Source organism: Tamandua tetradactyla, chromosome 1 (genome assembly GCF_023851605.1).
Source record: "Tamandua tetradactyla isolate mTamTet1 chromosome 1, mTamTet1.pri, whole genome shotgun sequence".
Taxonomy (NCBI): domain Eukaryota; kingdom Metazoa; phylum Chordata; class Mammalia; order Pilosa; family Myrmecophagidae; genus Tamandua; species Tamandua tetradactyla.
The window spans coordinates 186,198,609-186,225,100 of record NC_135327.1 but is presented as its reverse complement, the minus strand read 5'-3'; the positions used below and the strand labels follow the sequence as shown (position 1 = coordinate 186,225,100).

At 46.5% G+C, this 26,492-nt stretch overlaps 2 gene segments (V, D, J or C); both read right to left on the bottom strand.

Annotated features, from left to right (window-relative positions):
- Positions 1-8,314: 8,314 nt before the first annotated feature.
- Positions 8,315-15,087, bottom strand: LOC143681833 (T-cell receptor beta-1 chain C region-like). The segment is given in 6 exon segments: positions 8,315-8,547; positions 8,791-8,897; positions 9,036-9,053; positions 9,559-9,933; positions 14,406-14,705; positions 14,877-15,087. Coding segments are annotated over 6 exon segments (1,032 nt in total).
- A 2,525-nt stretch (positions 15,088-17,612) lies between these two features.
- Positions 17,613-23,439, bottom strand: LOC143673521 (T-cell receptor beta-1 chain C region-like). The segment is given in 5 exon segments: positions 17,613-17,750; positions 18,070-18,176; positions 18,315-18,332; positions 18,837-19,211; positions 23,337-23,439. Coding segments are annotated over 5 exon segments (609 nt in total).
- Between the last annotated feature and the right edge of the window lie 3,053 nt (positions 23,440-26,492).

Here is a 26,492-nt window from a genome sequence, read left to right as displayed (position 1 = left end):
ATTCTTCACTCTCCCTGCATGGTCCCTATGATTCCATATTCCTGAGCCTATGACCATGTTCAGAACTCATCTGTCTGGATGGAAGGCAAGGTGGCATGGGGTTCTTACTCTCTAAGTGGCATTTTATACTTTCCACAGGTGTCAGGTCTCAGACAATTCACCAATGGCCAGCTACCCAGGTGCAGCTTGTGGGCAGCTCAGTCTCTCTGGAGTGCACTGTGAAAGGGACATCAACTCCTACTCTGTACTGGTACCGACAGGACACAGGAAAGGCTCTTCAGCTGCTCTTCTACTCCATTAGTGCTGACCAGATATACTCTGAGGGGCCCCAGAATTTTTCAGCCTCCAGACCCGAGGACGGCCAATTCATCCTGAGTTCTAAGAAGCTCCTCCTAGGTGACACTGGCTTTTATCTCTGTGCCTGGAGTCCCACACTGAACTGGGTGGGGCAGGCATCTGTGCAAAAACCCCACCCTCTCATAAATCTTAACAACCTTCTCCAGGAAAATTTACCCAGGGATCCAATGGAGATATTTGTGGCTGGGTTTCTGTCTGCCAGCCAATGCACAGACAAACAATGGAAAAATCTGGCTCAAGTTCCCAAAATGAACTTTGCTAAGTTCTCAGGGACAAACAGAAAAGATGTATCTGTGTACAGAACCTGTGATTTGCCTATACACAGTCAAGTTCCCAAATATCGATGGCTAGTCCTATGCTACTCATACTTCAACTGTACCGACCCTAACATTTATCCTCTCCAAATTCCCATTTGTCTTCACTGGGGAGAGTGTCCAAAGGAGGGTGAGAGAAATAGGATCCACCAGTGGCAGGGTATAGGATGGTGCTGGACTGGTGAGCAAATATGAGGATGCCAACTCAAGGTTGCTTAATTGGCTAATATTCCTTACCTGAAAGGTCTCTTTTTGCTCTTTTGGGGGAAACTAGAAATTCTGTGGCGGCTCGGACCTGAAACTTTGAGTTTAGGAACAGGCAAGGTGCTCAGTAGACTGTGTGCTCTTATGCAAGCTAGAAGTGTGGTTTTGTCAGTATCAGAAACATTAACTTAGGATTTTTGATGATTGTTTTGGGGTTAAGACTTTACTATCACTTATCCTTTCCCTGGTAGCAAAAGTGGGAGCAGAAAAACAGAAAGTGATCAGTGATATGAAATACTGAGGATAAAGAAAAAGGCAGGTGTGTTTATTGTCCAAGTGCTAGGAAAGAAATTACTTGGATGGGAATGGAGGAGAGGAAAAATCTCAATATAGATGGCTGGAAAGAGATGCCATGGTTACCTTGGCAACTGAGCTTCCCTCCTCCTTCAATTCGCTCATCTCTGCCTGGTTTTCCTTAGTCTTAAAATGGTTTTCTTTTTTAGTGTCACTTTCCCTCCAGGAGGGGGCACAAGAAGTCTTAAAATACTCTGTTCCTGGCATCACTTAATTTATGACAATTCAAATGTGTTTATTTACAGTATCATTTAATGTACAGGAGAAAATCTGAGGAGACAGAGCAATCAAAAGAGCAAATCCCAAAGGTCCTTATTGCACGTTAGGGGATCAACTACTTATTAAGCAGCTATTACAGCTGGACACTGCGGATATAATATAATATATGATATGATATGTATACTCAAGGGGGATTATGTTATAATAGATTATATAGTATAATTACTGAGCATATAAAGAAAAATAAGATATGTTTAAGATGATTCTGGGCACAATTACAGAATGCTTAGGTACAGGCATTGGTTTTGGAGTCCAAATTTACTAGTCATTATGACCTTGGGCAGTTACTTAATCTCTCTAGGCCTCAGTTTCTTCACCTGTAAAGCTATTATTGTTAAACTTCTCTTATTGGATTGCCATATGTGTGAAATGAAATAAAGTTTATAAAGTTCTAGTAGAGGACCTAGTTTTTAACACTTATTATTTTCCTCTCTTGGGCTTACACATTTGGAACACAATTTACTGACGTGAAAGAAAGAATCAAATATTTCAAACAATGAACTATGTAGTAAGAACTATTTAGATGACAAATCCATGAAATTTGTACCCTTTGTTGTGGCCATTGCAGATACTGACAATTGGTGAGCCTTTAGGCAGCCTCAGAATCCCTCTTAACAGAGAAGCATTCCAGGCAATCACTACCAATTAACCGGACTTGTAGGAAAGGTGAAAAAGATTTTTCGTTCCTGCAGAATATTCAGAAAGGTTCTAGAAAACTTCACAAAAGAGGTGGAATTTTAGCTTGGTTTAGCTTTTTAGAAGGCTAGTATCTACATAAGTGAAATGATATTCCAGGCAGGAGAATCAGTGGAAGTAAAAATGTGGTGGTTTCCGTGAATATTTCTAAGTTACAGAAACGTAATGAGAAAATGTCCTGAACATTGCCAAGGACATCAAGAGCCAGGAAAGCATTGATAGGTAAAGATAGTCTGGTTAAGGAGAGATTTGAAAGCCAGCTCAATTCATCGTAACAAGTGAAAGTCCTCCTTGTCATCTGCCTCTGTCATGCATAAGAATCCTGTTTTCATCGCTGTTTCCCTAGCATCTAGGATAGGACTCAGAAAACCATAGTCACTGCAATTTCAGAGAAAAGGAAAACCAGCTCAAGATGCCAGATCCTGACCAGATATGCTAGCTTTTGCCAGGAATCTGGCAACCTCATTTGTCCTTTGGGGGAGATGAAGCTATCTCACTTCTAGGACAACTTCCAGGAGCCTGGTCTTGGCTTTGATTTTGTAAACGTGTCAGGAGAACTATTTCCATACATCTCATTCCCTGGCTACTCCCATTTGGAAGATCCAACACCACATGCTGGCCACCAGAGGAACTTCCCTCAGTTATCTCATAGCTCAGTCCACTCATGGGATGTATAGAGAGACATCTTGGGGATGCTCAACAGCTTAAGGAAGTTGGGGAAAACACACCGTTGGGAAACGGGTCACACTAAAATCTGTTGGCTTCATATTTTTGCTCAGGATTATATGCACTGGGTTGAATATGTGATAGCCCTTTGAGCTGTTGCAAAGTAGACTTGGCTAATTATTCCCCACTTCCTTCTTAGGGGTTTTATGCCTCTGTATTTTCCATTCTCTCTTGCATTCATGTTCTTCCTCTGCTTTTACCCAGATATGTTAGAAAATATTCCTCACATAGATATTTAGGGCTTAGTAACTACAGAAACCTATTAAGTACAGCAATGAGTATATGTCCACAGACAACCAGTGCAAATACTGGGGGACTGTGCCATTTTTCAGTCTGCTGATTATCTAGGACTCCCGTTCCTGTGACTCATTAGCACCTTTCATAAGATGAGTAGAAGGAAATGGGTGGGTATGTGTATAGAGAAGTAAGAAGGAGTTAAGGGACAGTTGGGAGAAGGGAGTTATCTGAGTGATGTGGAACCAGAAAAGACCCCAATTGGGTCAGAGCTGTTATTGCAGCTGCTTTCATTCTTCGCTATTTCCATGGTGCCACTGTAGCTTCTCATCTTCTGTATAACTTCTGGCAGGTGTAGAAGTTATGTTGGGGGATGGGGCAGGGGTTGCTGCATGTGGAGCTTAGATATCTAAATCTACCTCTAAAGACCCTCTCCCCTCCCCTTTGTGGTTGTATTTCCTCTGTCAAGATGTTAACCAGTGACCCAGGTAGAAAGAACAGGGGTTGGAGGGAAATAATGGGGGCAGGAAGTGGTTCTCCTGTTGCTCAGAAAGTAGGTGGGGGGGAGGTACTTTCACAAGCACCCCAGATGTAGGACGTGGTAAATGTCAAACCGCATCCTGTTGTGACTCCCTGAGATGGAGCTAGGGGCAGGTGGCTGTTGTTACTCGGTACTGATCTTACTCATAGATAAGCAGCCCAGCATATGGAACTGGGCTCAGACACCTCAATCCCTTCCCTAATTGTCTTCTGCAACCTAGAAAACCCCAACTGCATGTGTTTACTTCCTGGCCTTTGATTCAAGGAGACTCTCCATTTTAACACTATTTTATTCTCTTCATTCATGGCCCTGGACCTCTTTCCTGGGGTAGGGTCAGGAATTGATGCCAGGGCTCCAGTTGCCTCTTGTTCACTGTAGGACTCTGGGATTAGCACTGTCCCCCTTGTTACATCACATCACATTTGAGACCCATGTCAAGATTTGGGTCTAGGATGAGCTTAGATGTCCTGAGTTACCATGTTCATTCATGATGCTTTGAGCACACAGACTCTGAAGCATTTGAAGATTCCTTAGAGATCAAATTACTTAATCTCTACATTTCACAGACGAGGATATAGAAGCCGAAGGGGAAAAAGTTAGTAGTCCTGGGCCATACATAGGACTGGGTCTATAGTAGGACTAGAAACTAATTCTCTGAGAGGCATCTGTATTTTAGTAGCTCTTGAATCCCTAACAAAGTTTGGGGGAATATGGACTCTAAATTGAGCTGTAATCTTGCCATAAATTTTATGAATCACTTGTATAAGAATAAGTAGGGAAAAGTTATCACATCTGAGATGGCATGAGGCCGGAGGGGTAAGTAACATGGTGAACCCACAGAATTAGAATCATGAGAAACCTAGATAAGATGAAATGAGATAAGAGATGAGCTGAAGAAATGTGATAAAAATAAACAACCCTTCCTTGGCTTCCTAAAAATCTGTATGAACACAGGAAGGGGAGTATGTGGCTCTTAAGCAGTCCATAAGAAGAAAGACTCAGAGTTGAGTCAGAAGTGAGCTCCAATGATCCAATGTTAGTACAGAAGGTTTAAATGTTGCCTCAGTAGAGACAATGTATAAGATACTTAGAACAAGGAGGTAAAACTCCATCTTTATCCTATATAGGTCAGAACCCACCTGGTGCATGACACTTTCAGAAAGATAGAAGGGATAAAAACAAACTTAAATGCTTTTAGAAGAGAATGGCAGAGCTGTGGAGAACAGGAAGTGCTCAGACTTGTGCTATGAAAGAAATGAATTGCTAGAACTAAAAATGCTTAGCCTGATAAAAAAATCCTAATAATAATCACTATAATAGTAGTTAATATTTATTCACTGTGTGTGTGAAGAGCTTTACATGTTATGTGAATTAAATAACATGAAAACAGCTTATGAAGCGGGGTTTGTGATTGAGCCCATTTTACAGAAAAGAAAGCTGAGTTTCAGAGGTGGCCACTTACCCAAGGTCATATAGTTGGTAAGTGGAAGAAGTAAGGCTGGAACTCAGGTTTCTTTGGCTGAAACTTCATATTCTTCATTATCATCCCCATTCTGCAAACTGAAGCTTTTTAAAAGATCTGATCTCTCTATCTCTCAGAGATTTGTGGATTCTTACCTGAAGGTGAGCACACTAGTTCACTTTTGAAGGGTTCTCATAGGAAAATAATTATGACCAATGAGGGGCACTACAGTAGATTTACAGTTACTCAAAAAGGCTGAAATTCTTCAGAGAGCTGTCCAGTGACAAAACGGCCCAGTTAGATAGGTAGGGTATTCTCTGTCACTGGAGAGTTCAAGCATAACTGTAGGAGATTCAAGAATCTATTCTCTACCAACCAGAGTGTCTATGGTTCCAAGATCTAGTCAAGATCAAATCCCAGGGTAAAAGTGTGGGTGCAGTGGGTGGAGCTTCAATTGCTGGAGTGGCTATTTTAAAACTCATTTCCTTATATCAGCCAAGAAGTTGTTTTTGTAGTAGGGGGCTGGGCCTATGGGAAGCTCTGGAATGTAGTCTTCCTGTCAAGACCACTCCTTAAGACCACCCTCATACAGAGGACAAGGAAGATAAGTTGCAGAGTAAGCTGATGGAACTGCTTTGCAATTATCATGGTCTTGGTCTCATTTTCAGGTCCTTCTTGCTTGCCAACAAATGCCATTTAGCATCTCTGGAACCCCATCTCCCCTAAGAAGCTCTCTTTGGAGTCTGAGTGCTTCAGAGGTTAGGGGCTATGAATAGGAAAAAAAAAAAAGAGAAAGATAGTCTTCTCTTGGTACTCCAGGGAAAGAATATGGTGATCTGAGAATATTTTGTTTGTCAGAGGGAGATATTTCAGGGTAAGACCAAATACTATCAAAATAAATATTAAAGATAGGCAGAAAGATCTGATATATTCAGTCACTCATGAATTTCAAGATCTGTAAACACACAGAGCAAGAAAAGAAAGGTTTTAAGTTGAGGGAGCAGACTAGCTAACCCTAGACTGAAGCAGCAAAATATACGTGTTTGGGATCCAGACAGGGGCAATAAAGTCGAAGATTGTCCTCAGATATCACCTTCCCAGAAACTATGGAGGATTGCTACATGTAATGGCCATGAATAGTAATTAAAACCGTTGGTGGGCTTGGTGGGCTTCTTATTATGAGTCTGGCATAAGGATAGGGACAGGGTAGTATCCATGGACATGATACAAGTGGACTTGGTGATGGAAGTTTAAGGAAGAGGTCAGTGGGGCAGCAGAAGACAAAGTCATCCATAGGTCAGTGGCAATGCTATAAACTGACTTGAGGGTGGAAGGTTGGCCATTTCCATGTTCTTCATCAGCATCTCCTAATGTTCTGAAATGAAAATACAATCACGGTGTGAGTTTTTGTTTTATATGTACAGCTTCCATAGAGGTCTCCAAATACCAATCGTTCATTTCACTGCCCATATATAACCAGATTGATCTCCCTAAGCTCCTCCTATATAGAATAATTTGGAGCTGTTTTTCCCAGATAGACTGTTAGGGGTTGAAATCAATCTGGCTTCTCCTGTCTGGCTCACAAGAGAAAAGAAGGGGAAATTTGGCTTAGGTCAGGAAATGGGGATATCAATAGCCCTCAAGATACTTCTCTCTTATCTCTACCTCTCTTTTTCTAAAATTTCTTTTCCTTTTTTCTCTTCTAATCCTGAAGAAAGAAATGTTCTTTGCCTCATGGATGGTCCCAGCAGTCCGTCTCGTTTTCCTATCCAGCCTCATGTTGGATAAGCTTCACAGTAGGAAATGCTGCATGGCACAGTTGCATGGCAAGCGGCAGATAATCAAGCAACACCCTTCCCACAGGAAGCCAATACCCCTGACCAGGAAGTTCCCATTGTTACATGACTAGTTGGATGTTCCCTTTCCCCTTCTGAATTTCCATGTAAATTTGTGAAAGGCCCAGAATTGAAGCTCCTTTCCTGGAGTCCCACTCTCCCACATGAGCCCTGTGGAATGGTGAGGACATGGGGAATGCTGGACATTCTTTTAGAGAGGTTTACTTGTAAGTGTCTTTAATAAGCAAGCTTTGTGGTTGTACTGGGGGTCACATATGGAGTTTGCTCCTGCCCCTCTCCTATATTCTGCTCACAAATTTCTTTATTGTGACAAAGCTTAAATCTGTCATGAGGCTAGAACAAATCTGCAGGCCCATATTATTGAGAAACTCTTTTGTGCCTTCCATTCCAGGAATGAAACTTCTTCTAGGCAAGTGACGGTGACTCAACCTATCAGTGCCTGGCCCCAGGCCTGGAGTCTAGCAGGTTCTCATTAAGGGGCTCCTTCATCTTTCCTACCTTTCACAGGTTTCAAATTTCCTTTCTCACTTTTCATTCTGCCTCAACTAACTTAAACATGGCCTCTTTCATTGTTCCTTACCTTCTTTCCCCTCTTTTGCAGTTTTCTACCACAATGAAGCAAACTTGCATGCAGAGTTTACCTAGTAAGAGCAAACTACCTCAATCTTGACCTAAGTAGGTGGATATAATGTGCTACATTTGAGGAGCCTTTGGAAGGGCTCCTCTGGGTGGAGCACCTCAGCCTCTGATGGGCCTGCTTTCTTCCTTCACTCCTCCCCCAGGGCCTGACCCCAAGGGAAATTGCTTATCTCCAGGTTTCACATATAAGTTTTCTTTAGGATTCCAAACTGAACATGCTGAGGAGAGCTCACCTTAGGACCATCCCTCAAATGAGCTAAGCTGGAGGCGTTGAATGTAACTTGGATGAATAATAAGTGAAGTTTCAACTGGACTTGAGAAATGACCAGAATTCTGACACCTAGGTCACTCATGCCCTCTGCTCTGTGCTAGGATTAAGGTTATGGTTTGCCTGGGCTCACCCCTCCCTGTCTTCATTATGCTGGTTCCCCACAGACCAGCTTCTTTCCCTTCAAACTAGTCCTACACACTGGAGATTTGGAATGACTGAGTATGGACCTTTGGATCATGGGGTTCAGGAGCCTCCGTAAGGATAAATAGGAGGAAGCCACATTGCTCAGAGAGGAGGATAGTCCCATGTAATGCCTGCAGGAATGGTAAAGATAGACTGGAGATGGGCAGAATTCCACAGAAACTCCTGAGATACACCAGGTTCATCACACCATTTTTATTAGTTTACTCTAGTTCACATTCAGGGTTGGATCCTCAATCTGTGGGAAAACAGAGAGAAGGAACAGATATTCTTGTAAGAAGGGAATGATAACTGGAAGGAGAATCACTCTACTGGAACCCAGATTTGGAGCAAATAAAAGAATCCAGGCTGAGGATGAGGAGGGAAACCAGGATGGACATTTGGAGCAGGCCTCAGGCATTCTTTTTACTGACCTGGGGAAGAAAAGACATTGTCAGGGTCTCAGAGACCATGAGGCAGTAGGAATGTGGCAGAAGAGGTCTGACCTTGAGTAGGGTTGGTTGATTCTCCCCACCCTCCATAGATGCATTCTGTAATGATCTCTGCAATTTCTCCCCAGTCTGGCTGAGGGCTGGCTGTGAAGATTCCCCCTCTTATCCTATGTATAATGTTCTTCCCCTCCCTCCAGTCACCTATCCTACCTGCTAGCTCCTTACCATGGCCATCAACACAAGGGCGCTGACCAGCACAGCATACAAGGTGGCCTTCCCCAGAAGGATCTCATAGAGGATGGTGGCAGACAGGACCCCCTTCTGATAGGACACTGTTGGGGGGAAGGGAGAGCCCCCAGCCTCATGAGTGGCTAGTTCTGGCCTCTCTCATCTCCCAGTGTCCATGGGTTCTCCATGCACTGGTTCAGAGCAAACACCATGGGAGTTGGAGAGAGAAGAGGCTCACTTACCTGAGGTGAAGCCACAGTCTGAAAGAAAAAAGAGGAGGAACAGGAATGAGAGAATCCCATAACTTGAGCAGACTAAGCCTATTTATAGATGTTAGAGTCATAGGTTCAAAGGCTACAGACACACGCAAGTCAGAAGGGGCAAGTTCAGCCTTGGCTGACAGCCCTGTGCTATCTTCCTTTAGCTTCTCCAACGTCAAGGGCATCATTATTATGATCTCAGGAAACTAGGACCAGTGTAGGGAATGGGGAAGGCGAATGATGCAGATGCTAAGCTGTGCAGGGTAGAAGTAAGGAAGGCCTATCAGCACAACTTTGTTGGATTGAGGATCTGGGGCAGGAATTAGCCAGATGTACCCTGAGCACCTTCTATGCTCCATGGGGAGGAGGTGCACTTTTGCTTGCTGGCATTGTGGCTCTTGGTCATTCCATCCCATCCACTCTGGCGTTCTGATGGATCTACTCTGTCTTCTACCTGAATCTTTGAGTCAATCTCCTTGCCTAACCCTTCCCAGGCCCTGCTCACCTGCTCTGCTCCAGGCCTCAGCACTGATGTTCTGGGTGATGGGTTTGTCCCCAACCCCGGTCCATGTGTCATTATCCGTGAGCCCGTAGAACTGCACTTGGCAGCGGAAGTGATTGCGGGAGTTGTACCAGAAGGTGGCAGAGACCCGCAGGCGACTGCTCAGGAAGTAAGTGAAGTCGGACTCCTTGTAGGGCTGTGGGTCTGTGCTGACCCCACTCTGGACCTCCTTCCCATTCACCCACCAGCTCAGCTCCACATGGTCAGGGTAGAAGCCTGTGGCTAGGCACACAAGTGTGGCCTTCTGGGTCCGTGCAATCTCTGCTTCTGATGGTTCAAACACAGTGACTTTGGGTGGTTTCACGTTGTTCAGGTCCTCTGGAAAGTGAAGAGAGGTTGGGGCAAGGCTTGTCAGAGAGCTACAACAGTCTTGGTGGCTGCTATATATGAAGAAAAGGTGGGGAATATAGGGAATGGGGTTTGTTTTGGGATCACCCATTATTTTTTAATGTTCTTCCTTCCCTCTTCCTTCCCTCTCCTCTGCACACAACCTAGGGACATGTACTGTTTACTGTTGCTCCATCTCTGTAAGGTGGCCAGTCTGAAACACCCTTACATTCTGGGCAATTTCCTTTCATCTGATGCTATCAGTTTTCTTCCCCATCAATAAAAACACGTTGGAATTGGAATCAGAATGTCTGGCTCTAAATCCCAGAAGTGATTTTGTCCAGCAATGTAACTTTAGAAGAGTCTCTTTAATATCTCTATGTCAATTTTTCTGCTTATGAAGTATGAATTACAAATTGACTTTCCAGAATGGTTATGAATATGAAATGATACAAGGATGGAGAAAGTCCTCAGCTGGGGTATTTGTATCTGACTTTGAAGGGCTAAGGAATAAAGGGGAGTTTGGGGTAAGGGAGATATTTGGGGGCTGAAGGCTTCTACTTAGGATCCAATTTCTGAGTACTCAGGTGAGGACATCCTCTTGCATCACTGTGTGTTTATGGGAATGTGAGGCTTATGACTTTCTTGAGGCTCAGGAGATCATACAATTCATTCCTTTGTCTCTAGGCACCACCCCAACTTTCTTCAGCTTAGACATGCGGTAATATCCCCTCATTTCGAATACATGGGTTTTCAACCTTCTTTGTTCCTTTGTTTCTAAATGTTATATTCTCTATCAGGAAATTTCTAAAATAAGCATCTGAGATCATCAGAGCAACTTCTAGAATCTCCATATCATTTTTGTTCTAAGCATCTCCATCACAGATAGAGACTCTCTAAAGAGTCTCTGGTGAATGCATTCAGTTCAATACCCATGTAGCTTTCTCATTCGGGTGACTAATTTCTTTGGGTCCTGTTCTCCATTCATTTCATACTGCTCTTGGGCTTTCCATTGATTATTTTTGTTTCCAAGTAATTTGTTAAAATGGAGAAGCCTCATTCCTATGAGAACATAGTCTAGCCTAGAATATGGAGGAAAGGTTGCTCTGTCACCTTACCTGTCTATGGAGGTAACTTCCTTCAAGTGCTGGTTTCATGAGTGTCCCATAGCCTCACTTAGAAGGAGCCTGTGTTTGGTTTAATCCTCTGCTGTCACCATCTTGAAACTCTAAATAATTTTTAAACAAGGGCCCCCTGTATTTCCACTTTGCACTGGGCCTGCAAATTCAGTAGTGGATCCCACCTATCATGTCAGCATCCCCAGATCCCTAGCCCCAGATCCTATTTTGCTAATTACTACTGTGCTTTTAGGCCTTATATGGGTGAAATGTAATTTCCTAACTTCCTTGTGCAGTACTTGGCTCCATCCATCTTTCTGCTCTCAGCTTGCTTATTTTCACTCTAGTCTCAAAGACCCTGGCTCTGGGATTCTACCAGCCCTTCAGGGATGCTGCAGAATTTACTCCTGTGACTTCCTCACCCAACAAATATTCAATTCTCAATGTAAAAATTAAGATACCCTTTGAGCCCTGCATGCAGCTCCCTATGATGTTTACTGATAAAACTGGCAGGACAAACAGAAGTAAGACATAGCTACATTCTGTTTGTGTGTACCTGCGGGATGTGGGTGGGTTTGACCATGTAGGTGTTACTGTGTATACTAGTGAGCTTCTGTTTGTAGGTGCTCTGCTTGGGGACGGAGCTAGCCTCAGGCAATACTGTGAAGTTTATCTTTCCTCCCAGCCTACCTCTAACACATATACAGCCCTCCACTCCATTTTCCATAGCTCAAACCCCGCCCTTCCTGTGGCAGTGGGCCCCCTCTCCTTTCTTCTCCCTCCCTCCCCATTGACCATGCAGGGGAGAGGGTGGGAAAACAAAGCACTGAATTAACACTCTTATCTACCATTTTGCTGGATCCTCCTTATGCAGCTTCTCTTTTAATCCTCAGAGCAATTTTAAGAGGTCGGTATTGTTAATTATATTTTATAGTTGAGGGTACTGAGATTCACACAGATGGATTTTCCCACATCCACCTAATCATGAAAGAGCTGGGATTAGGACCCAGACTTATCTGGTTCCAAAGTTCTGGTCTTTTCTCTACCTCCCGCTGATCACAGGACCCCAACATTTCCTCTGGCCTTTACCTGCTTTTCTTTAGCTCAGCCTCAATGGATTCCTTCTTAATGACAACCAACTACTAATGATGCCTATTGTTATCCTTGCTGTTATCAAATTATCCAGGTTAATATAGTTATTGTGAGTTGGGAGTTATTTCCCTTCTCTGGTCTCAATTCTCTCCTCACTAGGTGATATTTAAGTTCCTTTCCAGTTCTAAAACTCTAAGATCTTCTACAGAACTTTCTTCTCACAGGCAAAATATCTGCATTTTGATGTGCCTTTGCAACAAATGAACTTCCTGGGTCATCTGGGTGTTTAGTTTGATGGTGGAGATTTCGGGCCAGTGGGCTTATATATACTGGGGGTGTAGGATCCCTAATTCACCCCAGTGGAGAAGGCTAGTGCCTCCTGCTCCAGGGCCAGCACATGAGGGTTAGGAGAAGAGAGGCTGAGAGGTTTTAAATCTAATTTTAAATCTACACTTTTAAACAATAAATCAACAAAGTCAAGCTTGCTTTGATTCTTTTCTTTACTGACTCACATCTATCTCTTTGATCTCTCTATTCCACATTTGTTTGTCATTCTTCTTTGTCCCCTTCCCTATTCAACTGCATCCTCCCCTAAAATAATTTGTGTCTCCTTAAACTCACCGGGAGCTGGGTTCTGCTGAGCGCCTGCCGTCCTGAGCTCCTGCATGCTTTTCCCTGTCCATCCAGCTCTTTTCTTCTCTAAGTAGCACTTACACCCCCTCCTACCCATTTCCCAAGCCAGGTTTTCCCTTTTTTGCAGTCTAGAGAGGCTCCCCAACACATAATAAATCCTCTCAACCTCCACTGCTCATTCTGATCCTAAATGCGTCAGAAAATAAAAAGACCAAAAGTCGCCCTTGTCCTGTGCGCGTGTTTCCAGATCTTGAGCATCCCCCATCCCCTAAATTTCTTCGCAAAGCCCGGAGGAGGGGGGAAGGTGCAACTGAAAAGCTGACCCCGGGCTCCCCGCGAGCTCCTAGTTCGGTCCCCCGAAACCTCTCCGGGCTAACCGCGCGGGCTGAGTAGGCTGGGACCGGGGTCGAGGTGGGGGTGGAGGGTAGAAGGTGGGAGAAGTCCGAGTCTCACCTGTGACCGTGAGCCTGGTGCCAGGGCCGAAATACTGTTCGTACGAACACAGCGGCGCAGGCTAGCATACAAACCCTGCAGCGCGCGGCCCTCGGCCCGGAGCTACTTCCCACTCCCGGGTTCCCATCCCGGGTCTCCGAGCTCGGGGAGCGGACGCGGAGAGGACCAGGACGCCGAGAAGAGGGAACTGCACCCCCGCACCCCGGCCTTACGTCTCGACCCGGACGCCGGGTCTGCTCATCCCGCGGAAACTCACCCAGAACGGTCAGTCGGCTGCCGGCCCCAAAAATCTGGTTGGCGGCTGCAGAGCACAGCCGCCGGGCTCCTCACCAAAACCGGATCCCGAGCCACCCCGCAGCGGTTCCAGCCCGCTTCCCGGAACCCTTCGCGCTCACCTAATACGAGGAGCCGGGTGCCTGGGCCGAAGTACTGAGTCTCTTGGTTCACGGCCCCCGAGCCCAGCACAAAAACGCGCGCGGCGATTCCCATCCTCCCGCCCCCGCTCCCGCTCCCAGGCTCGCCCGGGCTGTCTCGGCTTACCTAGGACCAACAGCCGGGTGCCCGGGCCGAAGTACTGGGTGTTTTGGCTCACAGCCTCGGGACGTGGCACAAAAACAGGCCCCGCCATCTCGCTAGTGAGCCGGAGCGCCCCCATCCAGTCCCCCGGCCGCGGATTGCCGGCCCTCCTGGACGTCCCCGCTTACCTAGCACGGTCAGCCGCGTGCCAGGGCCGAAATACAGAGGATCTGTGCTCACAGCCTCGAGGCCCAGGACAAAAACCGGGTGCTGCCCTCTCCTACAGTCCGGTAATCAGCCTTGGTCCCCATCGACCCTCGCTCACTAGGAGCCCGGAAACTGGAACCCCTAACCCAGGCCCTGGACCAGCTGCACGACCTCTCTCCATCCCGCCCCTCCAGGAGTCCCACCTGCCTCTCTCCTTACCAAGCACCGTCAGCTTAGTCCCATTCCCGAAGTACAGTTGGCCGGTGTTCGCACAGCCCTAGGGACACCGGCGCAAACCCGAGACGAAGGAGCAGAACTTCTGCCCCAGCTCTTCTCCACCTTCCTGGTGTCAGACCCCTGGGTGGCCCAGCGCCGCTTCCTCTAGTGCCAGGGTTTAGGGGATGGTCCAGATTGCCCTCCCCACTACCTGGAGTGGCCTCTTACCTAGCACAGTGAGCCGAGTCCCTGGGCCGAAGTACAGCTCATTATAGGAGCACAGTGCAAAGGGGCTAGCAAGAATTCCTCCCGACTCCCCAGGTACTCTTCCACAGACTGAGGGTGGGGATGCACCGGTTCCTCCCTGTTTGCAGGACAGAGTAAACCGGGCATCACAGGAGGTCACCTCCAGTTTGCAGAGGAGAAGCCGCTGGACTTGGGGCAGAGCAGTGGACTTGAAGTCTGACCACTTGTGGGTGGTGGTGGTTGGGGAGGCACTTGAAATGGTCCGGGCTGGACTGCTCACCTCTTACTACTTACATGGTCTTAGCCTCCCTGGCCTGATTCTTCATCTGAAAAGGTGAGTTAAATCTCCTTTCCACAGGGTTGTTGTGAGGGTTAATAAATAACAAGTGCGCATATACTTTGTCAGAGGGCAAGCTCCATGAAAAGCCCTGAATGATGATTCCACTTTGATGCCTGACCCCTTCACGTTCATGGGAAGCTGAGTTTGGAAGAGAGAGACGCAGAGCCATCCACTGAGTCCAGGCCCCTGCAAGGCCTTGTCAAGGACCAGCTCCAGAGCCCTCTCCCAGCTTCTCTTCCTTCTTACAGCTGTGATCCCTTGGCTGGGTGGGGCGATTTTCTGAAGCAGGGCTTTTTGTAAAAGCACCTCCTTTACCTGAATCATCGTGCCCCCCCCCACTCCCCACAATGTTACATCATTATACAAAAATGTCCCCTCTTGCTTGCCCCTTTCCCCCAACCACAGGATAGAGGCAGGAAGCACAGGTGGCAGAGGTTGGTCTGACTGAGTGAGGCTAGGAAGAGACATGTTCAGGGTAAATTTCAAGAGGGGTGGGGCTTGGGGAAAGCCACAGTGCCAATGGTGAGGGGCAGCAGAGAGGGCTTTGCTGGAAAACATATCACCCTAAGGAGACCATCTATGTCATCGGGTCTCCCCTCTGGGTCTCACTATGCTCACCTGTTCAGACTGGCTTTTATAGTGAGATACAGTGGGAGGGACAAAGAGGTAAAGGACAGCTCTGACAGGAGAATCCAAAGAACCAGTGATGGCAACTTATGGCATCAGGACAGACATCTCAGAAATTTGTATTATTTCCCACTACTTCCTGAACAAAGTCCATACTCTTTATCCATCCTTCATTCATTCCACAAGTATTAAATGAACACCTACTATGTGCCAGGCCTCATGCTAGTTGCTAGGCATATGAGTTCACCCTTAGATCAGCATGTACCACCTGCCTTTCCAACCTTATTTTTGTTTACTCCTACCCCTGAGCCTTGCAGCCCAGCTAAGCTTAAGTACCCACAAGTCCCCAACCTTGCTTTTTGCTTTACCTCTTTGGGCTTTTGTTTATGTCTCTGCCTGGCATAACCATTCTCCTGGCTAGACATTTGAGACCAACTCTTTCTTGGAAGAGTTTGCCACCCCCTCAAATGCTTCCTTGATCATCTTTGCAAACTCAGCATTTTAGTAGACAGCTCACATTGCTATTTCACAGCATCGCCTTATATTTCAGCTATTTCTGTTCATGACATATCCTTCTTAGGAACAGGTAAGCTTCTTGGGGGCAGTGACTTGAATATCTATGTTTTCTTGAAGATCAATAACAGTCCATTGCAATGATATCTGGTCAATGAGTGTGTGAATGTGGGTGTGTGTAAATATATATGCATGTGAATGCATGAATTTGTTGCAGTAGAGAGGGAAGGCTGTATAGTATAGGCCTATAAGTGGCAGGGTACATAGCTATTTCAAGCAGATTTTGTGGTAATGACTGCTCCTGAATTGGGTCACATTGGGTCCACTCATTTATTGAGTACTGACAGTGAAGCAGGTACTTTGCTATATTCTGTTGCTAATATAATAAAACACACCCCCATTATCAAGGAACTCACAATTGAATTGTGGGGAGTGGGGTGAAACAAGTAACAAAATAGTTTCGATTAAGTGTGATAAGTCTCCTATAGGAGGTGTACACAGGGCAATATGACAGCAAAATGGAGGCTGTATATAATCTAGCCTTAGACAAGTTAGGAATAGAAAAGTGTGGCAAGGAAGGGCCAGAGAAGACTTCTTGGAGGGGAAGATATCTGAGCTCAGATATTAAGGACAAGTAGGAATTAACAAGAGAAGAAGAACACAATGTAATTTCAGGTGGAGGAGTAGTATGTGCAAAGGGCCCTGAAAACAAGTAGTTCTGGAGGTTCAATGGGATGAAAGTGAGAGATGGGTGTGGAATAAGGAGGTAGAAGTACAGTCATTGTGGCTTGTATGCTAAGTGCTTTGAAGCATATCACCATCATGGCAATGAGACACGAGAGAGCCAATGAAAGATTTCTAAAAATAGAAATAGGACTGATTCCGGGTTTTAGGAAACAGTTGTTCTAATCCCTTTGGGGTGATCAGAATACTTTTTGTTTGCTTGTTTGTTTGTTTTGTTTTTTTTGGCAAGTGCAAGGTCTGGGAATCAAACCCAGGTCTCCCACATGACAGGGGAGAATTCTACCACTGAGCTACCCTTGTCTGTCTCCCCAGAAGACTTTTTTATACCCATCCAATTATCTAGAAATAATTTATAAACTGATCTGAAACTTAAACTGGTGACACATCTGTCATTGAGAATAAATTTCCAAAACAGTGCATTCTCTTCATCGTAGTGGGAAACCTACTTGATGAACAAATGAAGATGAGTAGTGTACTCAGTGACAAAGCTGAAAGGTGGATGAGGTACATGAAACCAAGCTTTGTTCATCAGAAGGACTTGGCCAGTTGGCAAGTGGATACAAGTCAGAACACTCTAGTCCTGGGCAGGACAGAAAATTCCCTACTAGACATCACTATTTTTGTAGGCTGCCTTGGGAGTAACATTTTTCAGCTGTCATCACCACCTTTCGCATTTAATTAACTTTTCGTGTCAAGGAAGAGAGGTGAGGCTCACTCCATGTGAGGGGCTGCACATTCCTTGAATACCTATTGTTTCTCTTTTGGTTGCAAAAGGAGAATCACAAAGGAATTCAGAGATAGGCAGAAAAGATATCCAGCCACAAGTCAGAGTCAAGCCAGACCACGTCATTTTTATTGGTTTGGTCTATTTAAGATTCAGACATGCTAAGGTCCCTTATGGGTTAGGGAGATTCCAGCCATGAGTGGCCAGGAGCGCATATGCACAGAGGTGGTGAATACTGGGATGGGAAGAGAAATAAAAGCAGCTGGTCTAGAAACACTGATGGGGAATGGAAAAAAGAAAGGAGCGATTGGGGGTGATGAAGGCCTGGGAGCTCCTAGCTCCACCTCCAGAACTGGATTCAGGAATCCTTTTTCTTGACCTGAAAAAGAGAAAGTTTGGGGGGTTACCAGAAACCAGGATACTGGGGATGGAGAAAAGTAGGAGGGCCTATTTAACAAGATGCACAGTAAGGCGTCCCCCAGAGCCCACTTGGTTTTCAGGTGACCTCAGTATCACCTTCCTAGTGTGGCCCTCCCACTGTGACTCCAAAGAGATGCTACTTGTCTCTGTTGTGGTGAACCTCCCTCCTCCTCTATTGCTACCTCTGGTCCTAGAAGCATCTCTATATCCCTGGCTCTAAGTTGCTGTATCTCATGTGTCACCTCCAACCTACCTGTCCATCCTGTCCATTTCCTTACCATAGCCATCAGCACAAGGGCGCTGACCAGCACAGCATACAGGGTGGCCTTCCCCAGTAGGATCTCATAAAGGATGGTGGCAGACAGGACCCCTTGCTGATAGGACACTGTTGAGGGGAAGGGAGAGCCCCCAACCTCATGAGTGGCTAGTTCTGGCCTCTTTCATCTCCCAGTGTCCATGGGTTCTCCATGCACTGGTTCAGAGCAAACACCATGAGAGATGGAATGAGGAGAGGTTCACTTACCTGAGGTGAAGCCACAGTCTGAAAGAAAAAAGGGGGAGGAACAGGAATGAGAGAATTCCATAATTTGAGCAGACTAAGCATTCATAGACTTTAGAGTTATATGTTCATAGGCCACAAACACACACAAGTCAGAAGGGGCAAGTTCAGCCTCTGCTGACAACCCTGTGCTATCTTCCTTTAGCTTCTCCAATGTCAAGGGCATCATTATTATGACCTCAGGAAACTAGGACCAGTATAGGGAATGGGGAAGGCGAACGATGTAGATGCTAAGCTGTGCAGGGTAGAAGTAAGGAAGGCCTATCAGCACAACTTTGTTGGATTGAGGATCTGGGGCAGGAATTAGCCAGATGTACCCTGAGCACCTTCTATGCTCCATGGGGAGGAGGTGCACCTTTGCTTGCTGGCATTGTGGGTCTTGGTCATTCCATCCCATCCACTCTGGCTTTCTGATGGATCTACTCTGTCTTCTACCTGAATCTTTGAGTCAATCTCCTTGCCTAACCTCTCCCAGGCCCTGCTCACCTGCTCTGCTCCAGGCCTCAGCACTGATGTTCTGGGTGATGGGTTTGTCCCCAACCCCGGTCCATGTGTCATTATCCGTGAGCCCGTAGAACTGCACTTGGCAGCGGAAGTGATTGCGGGAGTTGTACCAGAAGGTGGCAGAGACCCTCAGGCGACTGCTCAGGAAGTAAGTGAAGTCGGCCTCCTTGTAGGGTTGGGGGTCTGTGCTGACCCCACTCTGGACCTCCTTCCCATTCACCCACCAGCTCAGCTCCACATGGTCAGGGTAGAAGCCTGTGGCTAGGCACACAAGTGTGGCCTTCTGGGTCCGTGCAATCTCTGCTTCTGATGGTTCAAACACAGTGACTTTGGGTGGTTTCACGTTGTTCAGGTCCTCTGAAAAGTGGAGAGGGGTCGGGGCAGGGCAGGTCAGAGAATTGTAGGGTTTGTCAGCTCTACGTGTGTGGAAGGGAAAGTGAGGACCGTGGGGAATAGGCCACATTAAAGCAAAATAATATAGTTTAGGTCTTGTTTGTTTGGACAGCATCATCCCAGCATCTATCTGTAGTTGTTCTCATTCAACTCTGCCGTCGTCTCTCAGTTATCCTATGGTACATATTGCCTACTATGTCCCATATCTGCTTAAGGGGGACATTATGTCTTGATTTTCTTGGATTCTCAGTTAAGCCTTAAATTCTCAACAGCAGCAAAAGCTGGTTGCTAGGTTTGAACAGCACCCAGAATCCAGGGCCATGTCAGCAGAAGGTTAATGTAATGACCTGGACCCTTTTTATGTGCCTGGCAAATGTGAGCAAAAGAATTGCTGGGATTGTTGGAAGGAATGTTTTCATCTAAAAACATGTGAAGGGTGGAAGAAATCATGTCCATCATTCAAGCATATACTTCTTGCCAAAATTTACTGTGCCCTCCATTTACCCCTGTTTTGAACATGGGAGTGAGTTTTTGGAGCACGAATGTGGCAAACCCAGACATCTCCACTTTATATACATTTTGGAAATGTTTCTGATGGGAAAATTGAGACACAGTCCTGGAAAGAGGCAAACCAAGTGACACAGTAATGATGACCAACAGCATAAAAAAAGTTTGGCCGCAATAAGCTAAATCCTTTACAAAGTTGTTCTTAGATTAGTCCATTACAATTGAAGGAAGCTGAGAGGCTGGTATTGTGATCTCTAGCTTTATGCCTTAGATAGGCTGAGGCCGTTTGCGTGGCTTACCAAGTTACAAGGCTAGGTGGCCATCCCCCTTGAACCCAGGCCTTCTGAATCTCGGTGAATTGTACTTTCCAGTACACGTCCTAGCCTGTGCCCCCTACCTGCAGAATGAAACCTACCCAGAACCACTAATCCTGGTTGGACCTGTGTACCCCGTTCCTCAGGCCATTCCTAATATCTCCAGCCCAATGTCTTCCCATGCTAATACTGCTCCTTCCACCTGTCAAATTCATCCCAAGCGTGGTAATGGTTGTGTTAGTGTTTTCTTATGCTTGGGTCAAAGCCTCTCAACCCTGTTAGTCCAACTGAGATCATAAGGTTTGAGAAAATGGAGTCTCCTATCTCTATCCCTTCTTAAACCTGTTTGTTATTAAGATGGTATGAGTTTCCAGTTGAAATGACTCATTCAAACCTATATCCCCTGACACCCACCAAACACAATGCCCTCAGAGGCTCGCCTGCAGCTCCTGCAGTGCTGTTGCACAGACTTCTGCCCTCAGACCTCAGGAGCAGCCCCCCTCCCCCGATCCCCCACAGCCTCCTGATCCCTCAAACCACCTCAGGAAGACTGAAACAGACCCTAGGTAACGAGAAGAGACAGGCAGAAGGAGGAAGATAAAAGCAAGGACAGTTCTTAGCTGGAGGTAGATATTGAGAAGGGAGTTAAAATAGGAGACAGAGAGTTCACCAAAAAGGAATCAAGAACGCTAATGGTGTCAGAATGGAAAGGAAAACATGGAGAATGAAAAAAATGAAAGGGAAAGTAAAACACCCACTAAAGAAGCAGAGATGAGAGAAGCCCTGGAGCACAAAGAAGAGAGAGAAATCACAAAGCCTTGAAGCCTAGGCAAGGAGCTCTGTGGCCAAGGAGGCTCAGCAAACACAGCAGCACAACACAGAGGAGAAGCTTTGGAGAAGGTAGGAGAGGGCAGCAGGGCTTCAGGTGAGAAGGGGAGCCTCCCATCTCTATCCTTACACCTAATTCTCTTTCTAGGGCCTGATCATTACACCCCTCTTGCCATTCCAGTCAGGAGTGGAGCCCCAGTACCTGTCACACTGAGCCTGGTGCTGAACCCACGTTGGAGGGGCAAATTATAGGAACAAAGCCACAGATGGCCATCATAAAATCCACACTGGGGTCTCAAGTCGGAGGGAATGGCTGCTTTTCTTTCCCAGGATTCATGGATCTTGTCTAAAGAAAATCTATTATTAGAAATACCTAAATACACTATGGTGAGAGAAGGGAAAGAGGGGGAAGAGGATAAGGCTTAGGAAGGGCAGAACCATATACATAAGAAGAAGGATGAATTAAGAAAGGATGAGGAGGCAGATAATAAAGGTGGGAAACTTAAAGAAGAGAAATAAAGGAGTCTATCAATCTGCAATAAAAAGATTGGCGGAAAAGCTCCCTGGATCCTGCACAGGGGTACGAGTGTTTTCTCAACCCCACTCTGCCAAGGCCTGGAATAGGGAGGCACAAACTCTGGCTCTAAGAGACATTTGTCCCACACTCTTAACCCTGTAACTTACCTAAGACAGAAAGGCGAGTCCCAGCTCCAAAATGCAGTGGCTGATTGCTACACAGTACAACACGAGAGTGGAAAACCCCAGAGCAGCTGGTATGGGGGACTCTTCCTTCCACAGGCTGTGTTTCGCACTGACCTTCTGGGGGCTTTTTTTTACCATATCCCCACTCACCCATAGTCTGAGTCTTGTTTTGGCTGCGTTCTCAGTCCCTGCCATTCTCTAAGGAGTCCTTCTGGAACTCCAACCTTACCCTGAGAGAAACCTTTTTACTTACCTAAGAGAGAGAAGTTGGTTCTGCTGCTGAAAATTGTTTTTCATTAGTTGCACAACATTAAAGTTTGAGAGGAAAACTGCCATCTGCTGCCTTCCATTCCCTTTCCCCCAAGTCTGCCTGCCAGCTCTCCTTTCCCTTTCCTTAGAATTTAACTTAATTTGGGGGTGGGGCTGTGAGAGTGGACAACTCTGCAACCTGTGGTGTTGTGATCAGAGAACAGATTCAGCCCTTTGTGATTTCCTGGCTACGCTTCCCCTCCGGCCATCTCTTCTTCAGGTGAAGGAGAAAAACAGAGAAACCATGAACAGCTCTAACATTAGCTTTCCATCTCTCATGGCTATTAGGAAGGGGCACCCTTCTTGGAGTTAGAATTTGGACAAGGTGATCTTGGAGGAGATGATCTACTTCTCAGTAGGGTAAGCCAGGCTTGCCACAGCCGGTTCATGAAATTATTGGCTACAGAATCTGCCTCTCTTGTCTGCATCAAGGCAACAATTCAGATCTGTCTCAGAAAATATTTTTGTTCACCAAAGCACCCAAGAGAGAGGCTCCATCTCAATTCCTGCTTCTCCTGGCAGGTCCGCGGACCTATAGCCCTGATTCACTCACCTATAACAGACAGCCGGGTTCCATCCCCAAAATGGAGGATGCTTCCAGAACACAGTCACCTAGATCCACTTCAAAACCACCCTGTGAGGGCTCCATGGTGGCTCAGCAGGCAAAGTGCTCACCTGCCGTGCTGGAGACCCGGGTTGGATTCCCGGTGCCTGCCCATGCAAAAAAACAAACAAACAAGCAGAAAAAACCACCCCATGCTTGCTGAGCATGAAAGGCACAGGTGGAATTCAGGGAGAGGTTAGGATGTTCATAGACTTCTTCTCTCAAAAAGCCACCAGACCTGCCTCAGATACTCATGCTCTCCTAGGGCTTGCCCAGGACCCAGCACAGTTGGGGAAAAAAGACACAGAGTGAATTCCAGAGCAGAGGAAGGCATGAAGTCCAGACAGCCTCTGTCAGCGAGGTACGATGGACCAATGTCAGGATCCTCCACAGCTTACTTATTCTCCAGGCTTTCTCTTGTCCGTGCTATTTCAGGTCAATGCTTGGAGCGGGCAACACTATCTTTGTTTCCTTCTTTGCCCTAGTCCCAAGGCTCATCTCTGAGTCCATTGAGACCCCTCTAGGCTGGCTGGGTAGACCCTCTCTTACACTCAGCCTCCCCTGAACTTACTCCCCAGAGTTAGAGATGACATGTCCCTCAACCCAGAGCCAGGATCTGGGTCTCTCCCCTTTCCCGGGAGAGAGTCCTCCCTCATTGTACCTCCCCTAAAGACCCCCAGCCTTACCTACAACCGTTAGCTTGGTCCCTGAGCCAAAGCTGTAGTCATAGTTATCACATCAGAACACAGCCACTCTAAAAAATCTCAGCCCTTAAATGGCTTTCCCCTGTGAGAGGCCTAGAAATACAGCTGGAAGATGTCTTACCTATAACTGTGAGTCTGGTGCCTCCTCCAAAGAAAACTTCTGTGTTCGCACAGTGATATGGGCAAGAAGGAAAACAAATGTAAAGCATGGAGAGAAGAGGGGCTCTGGCTTAGTGTCTGGAGGACCCTGTATTAACCCACCTCCTCCTGTGCTCTGTAAATTTTGTGTAGAAGAACACCTTCAATTTTTGACTTCTCGAGGCTATGAAGTATGGCCTGCGTCCATCCAGAGGGTCTATTCCTCTTTCTAGACAGATTCTCCACACAAATGTCCCCTCTTAGAGGGTCCTTCTAAGGGGCATGGCCTGAAGAAGAGAGCAGGGTCCCAGAACCTGTGACTCCACTTAATCGAGAGCCAGGGTACCACTGGCTTCTTCTGGAGTCCTTCAGGATGACTGGTCACCTTCCATGTGCCCTCCTACTGACATTGTCCTGGGTTTCAGAGAGGGGAGAGGTTGGGATTAAGGAGTCTCCTTGAGTCCTTCATCTGTCAGGTGACCTGTGAGGTCACAGAGGTGTCCCTTTTAATCTGGGGTCTGTCTGTCTGTCTGGTAGCTTCAGTTCTGACCCAGGGCCTGTCCTTATCCATGGCCTTGAACTGATATGTGGACAGGATGAAGCAGAGGCACTCTGAACTTAAGCTACCTTTGGGCTGTGACCCAGGAGAAAATTGGGGGACTGAGGCTGCTGGACAGGCTGAAAGGTTTTTGTAAAGGTTTCCCACAGAGCTGAACCACCGTGGCTCCCTGTCCCCACAATGATACAGCGTTGTACAAAAACAGCCCCTCCCACGGGCCCGCCCCTCAGAGTTTGAAAGAAACCACCCGAACAGCTGCTCATTTGAGGGGAGTGGGAGGTCAGGGTGAGGGTGCCAGTGAGGGGGTGGTTGAGTGTGAGCAGGGCCGAGGGGTTCCCTCCTCATCCTCGGTGTCATTTCTTCCTGATGTTCTCAGCTCCTCAGAGGTGTGTCTTTGAAAGGCTGAATGCTAAGGGGGCCGGTTTTCCCCCAGGGGTCTGCCCCTCCCCAATCTGTCATCGTCGTGGGGATCCGCCCTGTCAAGAAGTACCCGCTTTCTATCAAGGCCCTGCCCTCCAGAGTGGGAGGGACAGCTGTGCAGTACTCAGAGGCCACACCTACCTTTCAATGCAAATCAGACCCCTCAATACCCAGGCTCTGTTCTTTTGGCCCAACTCCTAGTCTTTAGGGTGGTTAATTGGAGTCTGGAGTTCCCTCGGGAATTGAGCGTGCGCTAGATGGAGGTGGGCCTTTTCTAGACGTGGACAAAATGATAGCTGAGAAGTTCGTTTATTTTTAGGAGTGAGGGGAGTGAGGGATGTGTTGTCAGCGACATCACTGCGCACTGAGTTTCCGTGGGCCTCTGCCTCAGCAATTACATTAGGTAGATGGAGTTGGCAGAAATGGATTTGGAGAACTGGATGAACCGAGACAGTTTCAAAAGCACTCATGTACAATTAAATCGTCATGTAATCATGTTCACAATCCTTTCTCTCTCTTTACTGAAGGGTAAAATATATGAAGTTTTTGGCAGATATTTTATTTTTCCTCTACAGGATGACTTTGATATTTAACCTCCAAGTGAGTGGCCTACATATCATTTCACTGGACACTGTTTTTGGTTTGCAAACACGCTTTCATTTTTGCTGAAGTAGAGACACTGTGAGGGCAGGGATGACCACATAAACTTCTTCACATTTCCCTATTTGCTTGTCCTCTGCTTTATTTGAGATTTTCCAGTAAACGTCCGGTTAAGCCAGGGCATGGGACAGCCCACACAGCAATGTGGTTGCAGGTGGTTAAGGAGAGGGCGCTAGGTGCCCAGGCCCACAGTTGCAGGGGCTCTGACAGTGAGGGGGACGTGTCAAAACCAGTTACCACCAGTTACCCCCAGCCTAAGTTCCAAAGGGTGGGATCCAAAGCACTGAGGCACCCAAGTCATTCCTTTCCTTCCCTGTCCTCGTCTTTGTTGCCTTCCCCGGTAAGGCACACTGTCACCAATTCAACGAATTATTTTGACCTATTTCTTTGTGCGTTTTCTGTCTTAGTCATCCCTTCCACCCTTCAATAATTAACCTTCCAAGTAAAATTTTCCTTCTGGTCATGTAGCTGGGGACCAGATTTACGTTGTATAGAAGCCTAACATTCATTCCGGTTGGCCTTACAAAAAATAATACCAGCCTGTCTTAGTAATACAGCTCTTTTAATCCTAACTGAAGTTTGTTCCAGTTTTGCCACCCTGGACGGGATGCCGAAACGTAGCCAGGAGTGTTCTGTGAAAGACCAGGTAACATATATACGGTAGGATGTCATCCACCATGATGGACAGCAGGGGGCAGCCTTTCCTTACTATTTTTATTAGACCTAAGCGCAACCTCGGCTTGGCCACTTGAGGGGGAGAGAAGAATGTGCACAGTGCACATTGGAACTGGAAGACGAAGCAGGGTTACTTGTACGCCTTTCTCGAGATGTGTGTTGGTGTGGGGGAGACAAAGAGATAATATGTGTGTGTAATCCTTGTAACCTTCCGAAGCACAGTATTGCGCTCTGAAAATTTTCTCACAGTTTCCTCAAGTGAGAAATGGAATAGAGGCTGAATGAGTTGCCCAGAGTCACAGTAGATGAAACCAGAACCCGGGCCTGCTTAGTCAGCTTCAGCGACAGCTCCCCAGACTCGGTCACACCCGTCTCCAGAAGCCAGATTGTGTGACTTCCAATGCAGGGTTTCCATTCCGTGAGACCTTAGGTGAACTACTAAACTTCTTGAAGTCCCGGTCTCCTTATTTTTAAGTGGGGAAAATAATAATACCTACCTTATGGGATTGTTGAGAGAACTAAATGAGGTTTATCATGGGGCCTGAATATAGTTAGCAAAAACATTAATTACTATTATTTGCAGAAAGCATACTTGTCTTGGGCTATTTCTTAAGCTTTTACATGCATCAGATGGACATCTTGCTAAAGCACAGGTTGCTGGGTCATCTCAGAATTTCTTATTTAGTTGTTCTGGGGTGGGGCCCCCAAATTTGCATTTCTTCCAAATTCCCAGGTGATTCTGATGCTGCTGGTCTAGGGGATCACACTAGGAGAATCAGTCTTCTAGCAGCCTCTTTCTTTTCTAAATACGTTTCCCTCCGTTCC